General features: G+C 38.4%; 1 protein-coding gene across 2 annotated transcripts in view; it reads right to left on the bottom strand.

Moving 5' to 3' along the window:
- Positions 1-18,545, bottom strand: part of IFT88 (intraflagellar transport 88) — a 57,190-nt gene that overhangs the window by 12,154 nt on the left and 26,491 nt on the right. For both annotated transcript variants that reach the window (XM_042458301.1, XM_042458302.1), the window contains 7 exons: positions 14,380-14,466; positions 9,660-9,846; positions 7,493-7,601; positions 7,178-7,328; positions 4,061-4,176; positions 1,476-1,528; positions 1,126-1,191 (listed from right to left, as the gene is read on the bottom strand). In XM_042458301.1, the coding sequence (XP_042314235.1) occupies positions 1,126-1,191; positions 1,476-1,528; positions 4,061-4,176; positions 7,178-7,328; positions 7,493-7,601; positions 9,660-9,846; positions 14,380-14,466 (769 nt within the window). The remainder of the gene's footprint in view (positions 1-1,125; positions 1,192-1,475; positions 1,529-4,060; positions 4,177-7,177; positions 7,329-7,492; positions 7,602-9,659; positions 9,847-14,379; positions 14,467-18,545) is intronic.

The following is an 18,545-nucleotide window of genomic DNA, read 5'->3' as shown; positions in this document are numbered from 1 at the left end:
TCTGTTCAGTGTGGAATTTTAACCAATGTATTTATAGGGTGACAATATGTTTTAACAGATATGATAACAGTGTTGTAAAGAAAGCCAATTTTTCTGCTGCAGAGTCCAGCAATTAAGCTGTGAAAAAAAAATATATTTGAAGAAAGAGAAAGCTGTGTGGTATTTTATAAAAAAAATACTTTCCTTAATGCAGAATGGTATTATAATAATAGTCACCCACCATACACTCTGGCAGCATAGGTGCTGGTCTAATGGCACGTATTCCGTCAGAGTGCATGATACGTAACTATTATTAGAAGGATTGTAAATAAAAATGATAAACCTACTACACACAAGAGTATAAAATGTGTAGAAATTATTTAACACTTTCTAGATAATTTTAACAATGCACTGAAAATGTTGATTTCCAAAAGGATAACCATGATAGTTTTGTTGCAGTAAAACAGAGACCAGTAATCCCTTAAGGACTAATTTCTAATGGCACAAGCTTTAGTGAAATAAGAATCCACTGCATCAGAGGCCTAAAAATAGCAGATACCTGGGAGTAGACACTGGACAGAATGAACTTAATTATACACTTACTCTCTTTTTAAATGAAACCTGAAAATTCAGCAATTGGGCATATCTGAAAGAACATTCCCCTTTGGTTATGGCTTTTGGTAACTAGTTGTGCAATTATGAAAATTGTGTTCATAAACATCATTTTCATTTAATTTGAATTTCTAACATAACTAAGACCTAAGACAGAACTTGCTTCTGAGAACGCATGCATGGGACCACACCCTTAAGGCACTATCTGTAGAAAGTAGAAATGGATTTGTGAAGTCCTATAGGTGATTTCTTGTGGGCAAAGGAGAACCAATATTCAGCAGGGAGATCCCCTACACAGAGGTCTTCCCCATTCATTCTAATCTAAAGAATGATCTTGGGAAATATACGTAAATTCCCAGCTCTATGTTTATTATGAATAGCACTGAATCACCATGGTTGGAGTGTAGGAACTGTTAAATAGTAAGGCATGTTTGTCTGTCTATCTATCTATCTATCTATCTATCTAGAACCTTAATCCATCTAAGACAAAAAGTGAGCCTCCCCTAAAAGCTGCATCTTACATTCAGCACTTACATTCAGCATTATCTGGAAATTTTCTGTGAATCATCTTGTAGGTATCAAGGGCTTTTTGGTAGTTACCTGTTAGTCAAATAAATATTCAGAGACTTAAGAGACACCATATCATAAACAGATACCTCCTAGCATTCCCTAGCTTTGATGGGTAGGGAGATTCAGAACAGATTTGAACAGGCAAGGCTAGGGAACGTATGGTTTAACCCTTTCTCTTCGCACCATTTCCCCAACTTCAGATTGCTTCCAGCCCACTTCAGCCAAAGCTATTATTAGCTGCACAATGGAAAGGTCCCCTTCCAATATCACTGCTTTTAACCAAAGGGGGGAAAATCACTGGAAATGAGGTTTACCACTTCTTCTGTAGCAGCTAGCAACCATCAATTGCCACTTCACCTGAGTTGGCCTGCAAAGAAATATATCATAGAGTTATAAAAATGACAAAACATTCTGTAGACATCACAGATGTGAAGAATATCCACCATGAAGTGTATTTTACAAAAATGAATTCTTCCTTGGATGTGCAAATAAAAAATTGGTCTCAAATTTGTGGATGAAATGTGTTATTGAGTTTGAGTTACCATGCTTTTAATCTGGCAAAAATAGTATTTAAAATTGTACAATTTGCTTGGTGGATGGAGCACAATGTGTGGTTTTTTTAAATAATGCATTTCTAGTAAAAACTTGAAAATTCAATTATTTCAGATGAAGAGAATTAAAAGCATATTTAAGAACTGAAGTTTCTCACCTCTACGTAGAGACGTTAGGGATTGAACCTAAGACCTTTTGCATTCAAAACATGTACTCTGTCACTGAACTGTTTTTATCACTGATGTTTTCCTTTCCTACTGCAATTAATGTGATGTAATAAGCTTGGCTTTGGGGAAAAATGCTTCCATACTATTCAGTTCATAAAGGACTGCAAAGTCTACTGCAAAGTTATCAGCTATTACCTTAAAACAATTACTATATTAAAATGTTTTAACACATACAAAACAACAGAATGACTGCTACATGACTGAAAGAGAATGAAAAACAAGCAACCAAGAATTTTAAATAAGATGTTGTTTACAGAAGATAAGTAGGACCCTTTTTGTACATGACTTCTATCATTTTAGGATGACTATTATGTCAATCTTCACACAAAAGTTAAATGTTCAGTTCTCTAAGAAAGGACTAAAACGTTATAACTAACACATCACCTCTTTGGAAACTTTACATCAATGTGCAAATAAGCAAAGATCCATGTATGTGTTTAATTTCTACACTGGATCCCAAATGCCAAAGGGTCTGTGCCAGAAGAAAATACTTTCAAGACTTGGTTCAATATTTTGAATTTCCCAGAGCTGCCTTATTTTCCAAGAGGTAAATTTAGCCAGCATGAATGATCCAAAAGCTAGCCTATATATTTCGTTCTTTGGAAGTGGTAAGAAAAACTTCAGTTGTTGTTTGAAAAACATTTTATTGTTCTGTATCCATTTAAAAACAATCATTCACTCTTTGATAAATGAAGCCAAAGAATTTGGGCACTTCTTGAAAAATGAGGGAGATAACTGCCAGGCCTTAAATTGCCAAGAAATAATGACTCAGAAAATGCTATATATGGTACTGTAAAACCTAGGCTATCTTCTACTACAGTGGGCACTTGATATCCAGTGGGGTTTGGTTTCAGGACCTTCCGTGGATACCAAATTCTGTGGATGCTCAAATCCCATTAAATACAGTGGCACAATAAAATAATGTCCCTTATTTCAAATTGAGGTTTCCTTTTTGGGATTTTTAAAAATTCTATATATTTTCAAGCTGTGGATGGATGAATCCATGGATATAAACTGTATATAATTCTTTACAATGACACTGATCTTTCAAAGCACAATATTAAAAACAAAATGGCTGTCCTTCTTCAGCTTTTTCTGCCAAGTTCCTGGCACAATGTCATAAACTGTGGTACCTCATGAGACTCATGAATCTAGTACAGTACTCATTTCTAAGGGGTGAAGCAGACCAGCATCTTGGAGCAGCCTCTGGCCACTCCAGCCCTGATTGTTTCCTAAGTGGCCCAAGATCATGGCGACCAGACGCCGTGGTTCTGGAGCCAGCTACTGCCACGGAATGGACTGCTAGAAAGGAGCACGTTCTCAGCACTCCTTTTTTGGGTGGCTTCGGGCCGCTCCAGCTGTTCCGGGGGCATGTGTTATCTTGCACACCTCACCCCCAAAGTGCTCGGAAGCTGCTCTTTCCTGCCCATCTGTTTTGGGCTTAAAACTTATCTTATGGCAAAATAGATTATAATAAACCTTTCCCATTGGTCTGCACTGACATGAAACAGAAGGCAACACTCTTAGACAATTCCAGTGTACTCCAAAATTTTTGATTTATAACAATTTTTTATTTGCTTTTGTTGAGTTTACTGTAACTGCATAGGAATGCCAGCAGTGACACAGCAGCAATATTGTTTTGTCCCACTACCACTTAGGATTTTCTGATTTACAACACATTCAAAAGCAAACCTCAAAACCTCCTCAAAGCTCTGTATTGTATTTTTTTAAAATTTTAAGATTTCCTGAAAAATCATCTGATTTGAAACTGTGATATAAATCTCCAAAAAGGGAGGAAGAAATTCTTAAGACCTTTACCAAACAATATACCAAAAAATAACAAAATCTTAATATCCCGAACACATCTTCTGTTAACTTGAAGCACGTAATCTAGACCACCAAGTGTTGCATTTTTCCTTAAGCTGATGGCTCAACATTACTTCTTTAAATAAATGAACCATCTGAGTACTTTACAAAAAAGCAGCTATTCTACTGTTTACATGTAGTTTGTTACATAAATGCATTTTAATTTATTTCTCTTGTATCTAGGATAATTGCATTGCTCAAAGTCCCTTTACCAGTGATACTGGTTTGAATGCAGAAACACCACCATTACTTACTGAATAAGTGCTGCTCTTTCAAAGTAGTGAATAGCTTTTTCACAAAATTGTGTGTCAATGTAATAGGCTCCAAGCCACTCAATGACCTCAATGTTTGAAGGGAAATACCGATAGGACTGACAAAATAAAGAAGGTGAAAGAAATGCAGCATTAGTGATAAACAACATCTTTATTTTGCTTCTGGAATATCTTACTCATTTACGTATTTAATTCTCCAGATGCTGAAAATATGTAATACATGAATGAGGGCAGTGTGCTAATAGCCTAACTAATCCTTAAAAAGAATGTGTCATGTTTTGCCCTCAACAGAAAACATTTTAGAAGACTTTGCTGTATTGAGCACCATATTTTCCATGTGTCTTTTTTCAAACATTTTAATTTTGTGAAAAAAAGTAAACACTAAAAAATAGATTAATTTTTTTGAACAATTAATTTTCTGAAAACACTGTATTAAAGTTTTCTGAAGTTCATACTCTGGACAAATTTCCAGCTACTCTATTATAAGAAGTATTTTCTGTATTCTGAAAGGGGAAAATTACATAATTTTAAAAATATACTTTAGCTGTTTACACTTAAAAATAGTCTGAGCTATAGCATAAACCCCCAACACAATCCTATATTTATTCAGACATAAATCCCATGGTGTACATTAGGGCTTATTTCCTAGTAAGAGTGTTTAGAACTTCAGCCCTAAAAAAAGCAAAAATACCAAATCATTCCATTTATGCTGAAGGTAAGAAAGCAAGGACTGTGGCTCTCCAACCCCTTTTTTCCTGTACAAACAAACCAAAAAACATAGCTGTAGGCAGCTGTTAAAGCAAAAACAGAACAGAATATTCACTAAAAGACCACTGTGTGGTAAAAAAACAAAATTAAACAAAAGTTTCTGGGTCTCCAGTGAGGCAGCAACTAAAGCAAGGAACAAAAAGATGTATTTTTAATATATAATTTACTTTTATTGAAAAATATATATTGTAAAGCTAGTATATGTTCCATATATATATATATATATTTTAAAGTGAACATCTTGTCATATCAATATTTGTAACGACACAGACCTGATTTATATGTGCAACCTGTTACATGGGTGTCCTCTTTTTCAAGGATTTGTAATGTGCTTAACACTGCTCAAACAATGCAGAGCTTTAGAAACTGCTTGCCATGGACTTCAGTTTAAATTGTACAAGTTTCTATATCTCGTTACTGTTTTTAAAAAGCAGAACAAAAGCCACTTAAATATGTTAGCAATTTCTTCTGAAGCGCTGCGTCTTGCCTTTACTTCTGCACAGACTCTCAGTATATCCAGGTAACAGTAGAAGTCAAAACTCTATATAAGGCTTTTGGGAAGGTTAAGAAGACTGTATGGACACAATGTGAAACTGCTTGTTGAACGAAAGATCTGAATTCCATATGAATTCAGCAGGTATTCCACAGAGGGTGCAGCTGACCACGTCCCACATCCTGAAGCAATTGGGCACACTTTAAAATGACAAATTTAGAATAAATTTAGACGTGGCAAGCAAGCTTAGTAAAAATCAAATAATAAATATGAGGGAGGGATGCATTCTTCTATCTCTGTCCAGAGTAAGCGTCCCAAATATTTTATCCAACTGTCTGTGTGCAAGAACAGACACATAAAAAATAGATCTATTTAGTCTTTATGGAATCTGCTTCAATGTCTAGGCACATTACTTTCATTACATTACATTATATGTAAGGCATAATGCACCCATTTCATAAGGAATTTTTCATAACGAATTGAACCTTTTCCTCTCTTGGGTATCTATATATTTCCACCACAGATGGAATGTGGGTGAGGACATCTGGGCATTAATATATCCAGCAGCATTCATTACAATGAAAATGGAAAATCTCTATTTAGGATTACCAAGACCTTAACAGGATTATCTTTTATCCACTAGTAACAGCAGTATTGGTGTAGACTGCACAACAGTTACATCTCTTGTGGGAAGCTGATGCTAAGTCTGCCTGTCTTTTCTCTGCCAGATTTATATCTTTCCCTGTTCAATCAGCTGACAAATCTCATTGAATCAGATTAGAAACATTCACTAGTTCTTGCTCACGTAAACATTACTCTTTTCTTTTCTCTTACAGAAAAAGAGATTGCACCTCAACATTAGGAAGAACTTCCTGACAGTAAGAGCTATTCGACAATGCTGTCGGAATATGCTGTCTCAGAATGTGGTGGAGTCTCCTTCTTTGGAGGTTTTTAAATGGAGGCTGGATAGCCATCTGTTGGGAGGGGGGTGCTTTGATCGTGTGTTCTTTCATGGCAGGGGGTTGAACTTGTTGGCCTTTAAAGTCTCTTCCAACTCTATGATTCTATGATAAAGAGATGTCTTGTTCTTTGCTGCCTCCATCAGATTACATCATCCGGTATGCTTTTACATAGCACCTTCCTTGGATTCCCTACAGATCAATTCACTGTTCATGTTTTCTCACTAGTGCATAGAACTTGGGTAAACTATTAGAAACACACACACATGTTCCACAATGCTTTATAAACACAATGTTTAGAATTCTGGGGCTTAAATTTTGCTAACTTTATCCCAAGTAAGCACTCAGCTTGTATCACCGTGCCATATAAATTCAATTTGAAATCACTGTTAAAGTAAACTGAACATTTCTGCAGGTATTACTTGATAATTTTTAAAATCTTATACAGCTTCCTTATTCCTGATTTATAAAAAGAAGTTAAATAGTTGGACTGTAATAGTCGCAGTGACAAATAGCTGGACTGCGACTAGGATTCAATTCCCTACTTGACCATGAAACCCACTGGATTTTGAGCAAGTTACATGCTCTCAGCCACAGCACAAGGCAATGGCAAACATCCTCTGAACAAATCTTGACAAGAAAACCCCATGATAGATTTGCCTTATAGTTGCCATAAGTTGGAAATGACTTGAAGATACATAATGACAACTAAATAAGTTAATCAAATAAATTCACTTAGGGCTGAGGATTTAAATTCTATTTAGATCTTCAAAACACCCATTTAAAAATGCGTTCTCTCTTATGTAGCTTTCCCTCCTACACAGAAAATTTATACAGGATTATATGTAAATGTAGAATTATAATTTGAAAAACACATACCTCATAGTAATATTGAAAAGCTTGTGATTTATCCCCTTCATTATCATAGAGTTCCCCAAGTTTTGCTAATGCATGCGAGTCTGTTGGAACAACACTGATAAGCTGCATAAGCCACTCAATGGCCTGATTTGGATCCTCCATTAATTCATATCTGAAGTTTCATCAGTTAAGGAATGTAAGTGTAAATTTTTGATACATGCAAATTCCAATGAAACTTTTACATAAATATGTACATGTACAGTTCAGAACTACAACAGAGATATATAAAGACTTTAATATTTGAAATATTTGACTTTATATTTGTTTAAAAGATACATGCTTGCTATTTGGAAAAGAACCTGGGCACTATTTCGAAGGATAGCATGAAGCTTCAGAAAAGAATCTAGTGCCTCATCTAACCTGTTCAGCTTTTTGTATGTTAAACCTACAAAAAAGAATAAGCAAAACTGGAAGCTTCAGCTAACTTACATGATGGAGAAGCAGAAACTGGAAAATATATTTGATGTGGCATACAGAAATAATCAGCCAAAAAACTAGGAAGCATTTTTCTGAAAGTTCATTCCCTTATTACTGTAAATAAATAATAAATATTAGTAATAAATAAATTGTACCAAATATTACAACAAACTGATGAGGGCAAAAGAAGTTGATTTTGGCAATGTAAGCAGCTGATGTGTTATCTAGATGATTCTTGACATCATCACCAACTTTCAGTTTGGTATTATACTATCTTTTAGTTAAAATCCTCTTAGATATACAAGAGGGTCTCTGATAAACATTTCTCAAACTCATGCAGCAGTCTAAAGTTGTAGCTGCGTTGTTCACACACACTAGCTGACTTGAGTCTAGAGACACTAATTGCTCTTGCCTTTTTATCAGTTTGTTGCTGGGTGTTACTCCACGGACCAGTGGAAGGGATCTCTACACAGCCCCACAAACTCTCTCTAATGAGAAAACTTTGTTAAGAATGAGAAAACGGACCATGGGTGGAGTTGGAGCCGTTTAATTTATCAAAGCTTAATATTCCTGTGTTACTAGCCATATCTGTAGGCTATTTCAAACACTTCAACAGAAGCAAAAACAAAAGCTCTGTAAACATCTTCAGTGAAACGATAACATGATTAGACAAAACCGAAAAGAAAAAAATAAGCCAAATACCAGCTGGCTGGCTGCTTATTGTGAAAACACACAGAGGTAAAACCTCTGCAGAGCAGGTTTATCTAGAACCCAGGTCACCCCAACAACCTATATTGGGATATAATGGCCTATACTGGGCCCATAACCCATTGTTGGCAAAGGGAAACTCCAACTACCAGCGCAGTCTGGGAACAAACCAACCCAGATGCAACCAACAATACTGTAGCAGTGGAAAAAGAGGAAATAAAAAAAGCAAAATACCAGCTGTTGGTATTGCTAATGCTCTGACACACTTTTTACACACAAAGTAAGACTCATAGATGCAATGGTTCTTCCAAAGTTCTGGAGACTTTATCTTCAGTTACAATGTGTACAATACAGCACATATGCATGTTCCGACTTCTCTCTATCAACATCCAACCTGCTACTATACACTGTGACTCCAACCACAACTCCAACTATAATTCCACACTAACTCACACATGACCTTCTTGGCCCACTTATTTATGAGGGTGATTCTGGGTATTACTCTGCATCACACAGCATGATGCAAGCTTGCAGCAAATTTGCCTCATGCCATGTACCCATGACTCAGCTGTCTGTGTTTATCGCATAGAATACATGTCACTCCATGTCACTGTCACTCAAAATATTTTTCTTTTGTTTAATACACAATTACTCCAACACTATTCCCCCCTGACCAACTGAAACCTCCTCTTCAAGTTCATTTGGTTCTAGATTGTGTCTGGCTAGCCAGCTATCTTGGGTTATCACTAAATTGTAAGCATTCTGTGTTGTAGACTTCTTCAGTGAACTGCAGTTAGCCTTTGTCAGTTCATACTGCCCTTTGCTACGGCCAGCTATTTCACTTTTGTTTGCAGGTTCATCATGCCCTTTGCGATGGCCAGCTATTTCTAATATCTCTCTAAGGCCCTTATCACACTAGGGGAGATCCTGCGGGAAAACGGGAGTTAAATGCAATTTAAAATACATTCGAATTTAAGCCAAACTTGCAAATTCAGTTAGTTTATCACACTAGGGAACGCCCAAATGAAATAACACGAAGTTAATCCAAAGAAAAGCAGAGAAAAACGGCAGCTTTTTTACTTTCGGGTTGTTCCGAAAGTAAAAAGCTGCCAGTTTTCTCTGCTTTGTGTTCGGATTAACTTCGCGTTATTTCATATTAATTGTGGCTTTTGTGGGAAAAACTTGGGGAATTTCCGGGGGGGGGGGGTGTTGGCTGGTTTAAATCTCATTTAACTCCCGTTTTCCCGTGGAATCTCACTGGTGTGATAAACTCCTAAGAGCCCTACCTCAGACTAGAACACAAGTACTTTTAACTTACCAACATTATAAAGTGCTTCAGTGCATGAAGAATCATTCCTTAGAGCTTCTTTATAAAACTCTGCTGCTTTTTCATAGTCTCCATTTGCAAAAATGGTATTTCCTTTATTTGTAAGAGCAGCTGGGTTGTATCTATCAGAAGTTACAGCTAAATCTGCATAGTTGCTGGCCTGTGTAAATTCATTTTCCTAAAATAAACACAAATAGTTTATGAACAAGTTGAGAGGAAGAGAAAGACTCTAAATATAACAACAACCTGGTAGGACTGCAGTCTGATCCTTTATGTATTGTGTATATTATACATTGCTACAATGAAAAAACATATTTGGAATCCTAACTACTTTGCTGGTATAGCAGAACATTGGTTAAACTACAGTTGTCCCTTTGTATCCATGGGGGATCCATTCTGCCCCCCCCCCCCCCCCATAACAAAAAACACAGGATCTTAAGTCCTGTTGTTTCCTATGGCAGCCATGTGCATGCGTCTCCATTACAAACAATTGGGGCTTGCCATCCATGGAAGCTCAAATCCACAGATGGCAGGCCTACAGGTAAAAAGACATTGGATTAGCAATGAAAGAAGTCCCATCTTGAAATCCCTTCCTATTATAGCTTGGTCCTCCTAATAGAAAAAAAATCAAATATTGATTTTATTTATTTTAAAATTATATTCTCCCAGCACAGGACCTGTTTTTAAAGCAGAAAATGACTTGAAATGCATTGAAATGCAGAAAATGCATCGAACTCCCCTTAAAAACATTAACAACCAGGCTTAACACCAGCATTCCAAATGTTTTTCTCCATTACTCTTTCTGGTTCAGTGCATGACAATAAATTAATTCTGTATTAGAAAAATCTTTTAAATGTATTTTTAAATTATATTCCTGAGATTTGGTATTCAACTGATGATCATTATGACTGGATCCTGTATGCTTTTTACTGTTGTTAAGTGACTTCAAGGTTCGAAAAATAAGCACTTGCCATCCATTTTCCAACAGTCAGAAGATTATGCTTTAGCTATGCATGAATGTGTGTTTTACAGGTACTAACACTAACATTATGCATTTTTGAATATATGGTCTGTTTATTTTTAGTATATGGTGAACTCACATTTGCATTCTGCACACTTCCACTCTCTTTTTCATTTTTTCATTTTTAAAAATCTAATTAACATTTTAAAAAATGTAATATCTTTCTATTTAGGACTGTCTCTAATACAGAGGTAGACAAACTGCAGCTCCTAGGGCTCAGTGGAACATTTTACTCCCCCACTCTAGGGGGTGTGGAGGGGATTTCCACTATGTCTGTAGGAACTTGGGCCTCCTGTGGTAATAACCTTTATTTTTTTAAAAAAAAAAATTGCCTCAAAAGACCCTCTAGGTTAATTTCCACTTTTTTTGCTCCCTGGGCCCAAAGGGAGTGGGGGATGTTTAGCCTGGAGAAGAGAAGGTTAAGAGGAGATATGATAGCCCTGTTTAAATACTTGAAGAGATGTCATATTGAGGAGGGAGCAAGCTTGTTTTCTGCTGCTCCAGAGACTAGGACCCGGAGCAATGGATGCAAGCTCCAGGAAAAGATTCCAGCTCAACATTAGGAGGAACTTCCTGATAGTAAGGGCTGTTCAACAGTGGAACAAACTCCCTTGGAGTGTAGTGGAGTCTCCTTCCCTGGAGGTCTTTAAACAGAGGCTTGATGGCCATCTGTCGGGTATACTTTGATTTAGTTTTCCTGCACGGCAGGGGGTTGGCTTGGATGGCCCCTGCGGTCTCTTCCAACTCTATGATTCTATGATTCTATGGTACAGACCGCCGAAAAACGAGCCCTGCCAGCGCCTGTTTTTCCGCCAGAGGGAAGTCACAGCTGCCAAACTGCGCAGCTTCCCTCCGGCAGAAAAAGGACCCACGAAAAGCGGTTTCCCTTTACGCCACAAGAGTGGCGTAACAAGTGCACCATTGGCGCACTAGTTACGTAAGCACTGCACTGTGCCATGCGGATGCTGCACGGCACTTAAGTAACAATGATGGCACCGATGTATACAGGGCACCGCCATTATTACGCCCTCGTCATGTTGTGGGGGCATGTGGCCACTCCGCCCCGAGGCAACCCTAGCACATGACAAGGGCGCCACTGAGGGCCCATTTGTACCGGGCCAAAGAGGCCTTTTTTGAAACAGGAAATGATTTCCACTCACTTCCTGTCATTGAAAAAGGTCTCTCCTGGGCCTTGACACCTGTTGATAACACACTACATCTCCCTTAGAGTGGGGTTGGAGGCATCTGGGGGCAAAGCCTTTTTTTTTTCCAGAGCAGCCACAATGGGGTCTGCAGATCACCAAAGGCTGCTGGGGGTACTGATGGAGCCCCTGAGCCTTCCAAGATTGTCCACCCCTGCTTTAATAGCTACACTTAGAGAAGATGTGAGCAACTGTGGAAGGCTAGGGGGCAACATAAAGGACCCTAGGAGACCTTGAAGGGCCACATCTGCTCCCACAACCCCCCCCCCCCCAAACTTTGTCCCCAAATGTCTCTGGATTGTTACAGGTTCATTTCCACCATGTTTTGGGTTTAAAAACAAAACAAAACAAAACAAAACCCACATATTTTTTGCCTGGGGTGTGTACGTCCTTATCCTTACACTAAATTGGGCCAGGGGCCCCTCAAAATGTGGCAGAAATGCAACCCCACCTTTCCAGTGGACAATCTGGAACATTTAGGGGCAAAATTTAAAAAAATACAAAAATTGTTTCTGACCCATGGGAGCCCCAGGTGGCCTTCAAATGTGGTGGAAATGCCCCTCCACACACAGCCCCTAGAATAAATCTTGGTGTATCCTGGAGCAAAAGCACTTCATTGGGGAAATATCTGCAAAAAACATATTTTCATCCTGGTTGTGTGTGCATGCAACCTGTGACCCCCACACCTGACTTAGATCAACTTGCTCTTTTGTTAAAGTTAAAACCAGCCAGTTACTGAACCTGTCCCAACCAGCAATATAGGTTTTTCAGGATATATGTGATGAGGACTGGTTTAAAGAACAAAGCAATAAAATGCTGAACAAGTACCCCAGGCCCAGTTCAAATCAGACTGACTAACATCCCTTTCACAACTTAGGGGTTGTATGAACAGCCTATTCAGGGGCGGCTCTATGCTGCCCCTGAACGGGCTGGGTTGGAGACGCTGCAGCCGCTTGCCACATCCCAACCAAAAAGGAGTTATTTTCCCGGTGCTACAGGGGTGTCGTTTAGGAGATGTGCATGAGCGACGTCATCATGGTGTACGCCATCTGTACGGGCACATGCCAAGATGGCGCCTAGGGCTCGCGGTAGGATTTCTGAGCATGTAAAGGCTCGGCCCCTGCGCAACCCTAGTTTGGGCCCAGGCCAGCACAAAGTGCCGGTCTGTGCAGACCCTGAGTTTGGTTTTTAGAAATATAGTGGATGTTTTACTTATGGCTGTTCATAGGGACTTACAAATCAAGCAGAAAAGGAATGATTTTAGAGAAAAAAAGTCATAACACTAGGGAAAAACCATAGGAAAAAGTGTTTCTCACTACTGAAGTGAAAAGGCATATGCATGCTTTTCCAAGGCAAAGAAGGAGAATTGAGCAATATGTTAAATATCCCTCTAGATCTAGGATGACAAATATCTATATGAGAAGGTGGGCTAGTATGGTCTCCTTTTTATGTCTGAAGACTTCTTATATTAAAGCAGTCATCAAATTCATCCAGATAGTCCAAATAATGTATTGGGGAGTTTGACTCCAAATTCTCAGTTATGCTCCTGAATAACACATAAACCCCACCTAAGATGTGACCCATCAATCATGTTATTATTTCTTATATGGGGGAGAGAGTGATAAAAGGAAGAAAAGATGCTGAAGCAGTCTTCCATTTCTGATGGTTTATTATTAGATACTAGCTTCAACCCCTGAATGCTTTTTAGGTTTTGGAGAGGATGACTGAAACCATCTGCTTCATCAGTCTTCAGAATTTCTGACAACTGATGAAGAAGTTGCCTTCAAGAATTTCATTCATGCCAGTTACCACAAAAACCAAACAGTGGAACTGGAAAGTACCAGTGAATTCATCACACTTTGTACATCACATATACAGCTTCTGAAACTTTGGAGCAAAATAGGCCACCCCTTCTGAAGGCGGATTGGGGCTGTGGCAACATCACGCTGTGGCCCCAATCCATCTTTCTGCCGGCCGAAAAATGAGTGGCAAAGAGCCACTGCTTTTTGGGCCAGCAAAAAACGGCTTTTCTACCCTGCTGCAGTCAAAAGCTGGCTTTAAGGCACCCTGGTGGCATGTGGGGCATAAATGATGTGCCACTGGGGTGCCTGGAAGCCGGTCCCCATGTAAATTTCTGGGCGGCTTCCAGTAGGCTTGGGGGCACATGTCGTCTGTATGCCACACTCCCAAACCAGCTGGAATCCGCATTTTTATGCCAGTCTGTTCAGGCCCTTTTTTCATTCACCTTAATAACAGAAGATCAAGATATTAAGTCCCAGCTTTAAATTAGGAAATTACAAAAGTAAAAATGGAATTTGCAGTTCTAAGATATGAATTAATTCAAGTAAACAAAATGTATTTCTCACTTGTTTGTCTCCCCAATACTATTCATTATATTATAAGACAAAGCAAATGGAGATATCTACTGAGGTTGCATATCCTTGGACAGGCTTAGGTTAATGAGGGACCATGCCAAACAAACACTCACCAGGAAATAAAGAAAGGAAAGGTTTGTTGCAGCTGCACTTTTAACTCTGCTATCCTTTTTTTCAAACATCTTTAATGTCTCCACAGCCTAGAAATAAGTAATAAAGTTACTCATATTGAAAAACCATTCAAACAAATGTGGATTCCTGAATTACATCTGTTGTAGGAAACTATGCAAAATAAATCCTTCGCTCAGGATATAGTGACAGTTCAACCAATGCAATGTCAAATCACAGTACTACACTGGAATGTTTAACAGCAACATATGAAATAGATATTTGAGCACAGCCGCTTTTTGCCAATGAAGGGAAAGGAACTTTCTTCAAAGTAAATGTCTTCTGAGACATCTCTAACCAAGAGGCATAGGTTTTTGTAGGCAAAAGGGCAAAGCAAATCTTTCCAAGTAAACCTGCATAAGGCTGACAGCAAACTACAATTCCCATTGTAAGCCATAATCAACATACAGTGGGCCCTTGGTATCCTCTGGGGTTCGGTTCCAGGACCCTCCATAGATACTAAAACCCATGGATGTTCAAGTTCCTTTAAATACAATAGATAATAAACTTGTGACCCTTATATAAAATGGCAAAATCAAGATTTGCTATTTGAAATTTATATACTTTTTGAATTTTTTCAAGCCATGGATGCTTGAAACTATGGATACAAAAATCTGTGGCTATGGAGTGCCAACTGTACATAAAACTATAATATCCATTAATCAATAATATTTATAAAAAATAAATGAGATATAAATAAATAGGATATACAGTCGTCCCTCCCAATTCGCAGTCTTGCCGTTTGTATCCCTCGGTCTTTTGCAGACAGCAAACCAGGAGGGACATAACGGTGCATGTGTCTGAGGCGCACACAAAGCACTGCACACAGGAGCACATCCCCATTGTCATAAGTGGGGCTCCAATATTAGCAATTTTCCCGATTTGCAGGGTTGTGTGTGTTCCCAGAACAGACCCCCCCCCCCCCGCCGTGAATTGGAAGGCATGATGGTAATAATAAATAAATAGGACAAGAGACTGCCATCAGAACGGAGTATGGAGAAACAGAAAGGTTTCCAATTGAAAAAAGGATCAGGCAAGGCTGCATATTGTCACCCTATTTATTCAACCTGTATGCGGGAAATATCGTATGCAGAGCAGGCTTAGGCTCAGAGGCAGGAGAAGTGAAGGTAGGAACATTAACAACCTGAGATGTGCAGATGACACAGTACTACTAGGAGAAATAAACAAAGACCTGGAGCAATTACTGAAAAAGGTCAAGTAGGATAGTACCAAGGTTGGATTAATATTGAACATTAAGGTAACAAAAATGATGACCACAGAAGAGCTACAAGAACTCACCCTAGACAACAAGAAAATTGAAAGAATTTCCATACCTTGGTTCAAATACTGATCAGAACAGAGACTGGTATCAAGAAACCAGAAAAAGACTAGGGCTGCACCCACACTGCAGAAATAATCCATTTTAACTGCTATAGAATTCTGAGAATTGTACTTTGTTGTGGCACTAGAGCTCTCTATCAGAGAAGGCTAAATGTCTCACAAAACTACAATTCCTAGAATTCAATAGCACTGAGCCATGGCAGTTTAAAAGGTTTCAAGGGCCGGTGCTGGCTTCCCTGCACTATGGGGGGCATGGTGTTCAGATGATGCACGTCCTGCTGCCCTGCTGCATATACGGGGGGCAGCTTTTTGGTGCTCTGGCATTTAGACACCACATGCCGCAGGAGCATCAAGAAGCCATGTGGAAAGGGCAGCTTTTTTTCAGCGCAAAAAGGAACAGCATTTTGCTACTTCTTTTGGGCTGGAAAAATGCTGGATTGGGGCTACAGCATGCAGTTGCTGTGGCCCCAATCCGGTAATCAAAGGGGCAGCATCAAGTTGCCCCTTTAGGGCCATCTGTTTCGGCCAAAACTGGATTATTTCTGCAGTACAGTTGCAGCCTAAGACTGGAAAGGGTGGCTATGAAAGAAGCTAAGGTACAGTACTTACACTGGTCCATGGATAAGTCAATCCAGTTTTTTGTACTGATTTTGGACTAAAATTTCGAGATTTATAAGTGAGTATATATAATATTTCCTTAAAGTGTGGAAAAATATTTATCATAATTGCTTATGTTGCCACCACTGCATTGTACTTACTAAAATTTGCATCTTTTCTTTGTTTTACAACTTGAATTTGATCCTTTTCTGCAGTATGAAAAGGTTGTTACAGATCATTGTTCTGCTTCTCCCCCTTTGCAGAACTTTATGAAGCACAACATTTCAGTTACTTATTATAAAGTGAATGTGTCTTAATGTAATGGCCCAAGTATGCTGAAGTATATTCTAGTTTTATAGTTTCCAGCACAAAGTGCATTACTGTCGTAATTTATGAGGTGCAAAAGAGGGCATATGCAAAGCACATGGAACAAGCTCAAATTTATTGCTCCCCAGAAAACCACTTAGGAAGTACACACTACAGTCATAGCAGAACATTTTTCTCATTATTATCTATAGAGGCCATTAATTTCAGAGGGGAAAAAAACCCATTTCAGATGTGCATAAATTATTAATGAGAGATAGATAAATAAATTGTACTTAGATGTTTTGGAATCTATAGATTATAGGTTTTTGTTTATCCATATGAATTTTTGACTGTATATACTTATCCAGATCAATTCTACTAAAATTAAAAAGGCTTGTTTCCAAGGTAATACTGAATGAAGGAATGCATTAAAAAAATTTTAACAAAAATTGTAGCCCATAGTACCAAGTCAGTACAATTGTCCATCCCAACTAGAATAGAACTGCTCAATAAGTGAGAAGTCAAACACCTAGGTAAGTTCCATGATTAATGGATCTACTTCAGTTGAGACTATGAACTGGATTTAAGACTGGATATATTTGGATAGTTATGCTGTGGTTTCTAATCCTATTTTGCCTTCAATAAGTCATTACCTCAATCATTATCAAATCTAAAATACAAGTAACAAAGAGAAATCTTGGAAGGAGCCTTATACAAAGTCACACCACTGCCCAGTGCCCATTCTAGCTTTTTGCTGCTATCTTGACAGACAACAATTATGAAAGGTTTAGATAGCGATCTTTCTACCTGGAGATATGAGAAATTAAATCTGGTACCACTGGTGCATGATCTGCCACACAGATAGCTATTCCCTTCAAAGTAATAGAAAACATATTTCACAGTTCATAGGTGAATAATATAATAATGATTGCTTGCTACGTGCATAATCTTAAGGGTATTACAGATAAAGTAATATGACTGAAAAAAATGCAACTACAGTGAAACTACAGCAATGCATATGGAGCCTAAGGATATAATCCTATGGGTGAGGAGCCATGATGAGTGCAGTGGCTATCCAAGGACTGTATCATCATATTTTATATACTATATATAGTTCCTGTCCTGGAGCTTACACTCTAACTAAGACATGACACAAAAGGAAAAGGGGATGGCAGTATGGGAAAGGTCCATGTTTTAGACTTATATAGCTGCCTGAGAATTTCTAAATGTTGTAAGATTTTCCCCAATATAAAAAAATGGGATAAAGCAAGAATCCAGCCTGAACTGTAGCAGGTACAGGACTAGGACACTACATACAGATACAACAATATAACTAAAATAATGCAACTACAGTGGATCCTTGTTATACGCTGGGGTTTGGTTCCAAGATCCCCCGTGTATAACAAAATCCGTGTATGCTCAAGTCCCATTAAGTATAATGACATAGCAAAATGGTGTCCCTAATAAAAAATGGAACATCAAGGTAAATTTATACTTTTTTGGAACATTTTCAAACTGTGTATGCTTAAATCCGTGTATAAAAAATCCGTGTATAAGAAGGGCCGACTGTACAGTAGGACCCTTGTGTCTGCGGGACTGGTATCCACAATTTCCTTATCTGCATCTGAAATATGGTCTCTTCAAGCATCTGGAGGTCCTCCAGTGCAACTCTATGGTCAGCTTCGAGCAGAAGTTAGATTGTAGATCTGGAGATCCTCCAGTGTGACTCTATGGTAAACCTCCAAAGGAAATATAGGGTTGCTATTATTTGGGATTTTCACAGTAAATCTGGGAAAATATCCTCCAAGGATACAGAGATTGTACTGTATAGTGAGATTACAGCAATTAATATGGCACCTAGGGATAC

The sequence above is a fragment of the Sceloporus undulatus genome, chromosome 3 (genome assembly GCF_019175285.1).
Source record: "Sceloporus undulatus isolate JIND9_A2432 ecotype Alabama chromosome 3, SceUnd_v1.1, whole genome shotgun sequence".
In the NCBI taxonomy this organism is placed as follows: domain Eukaryota; kingdom Metazoa; phylum Chordata; class Lepidosauria; order Squamata; family Phrynosomatidae; genus Sceloporus; species Sceloporus undulatus.
This window is presented reverse-complemented; position numbering and strand designations above follow the sequence as displayed.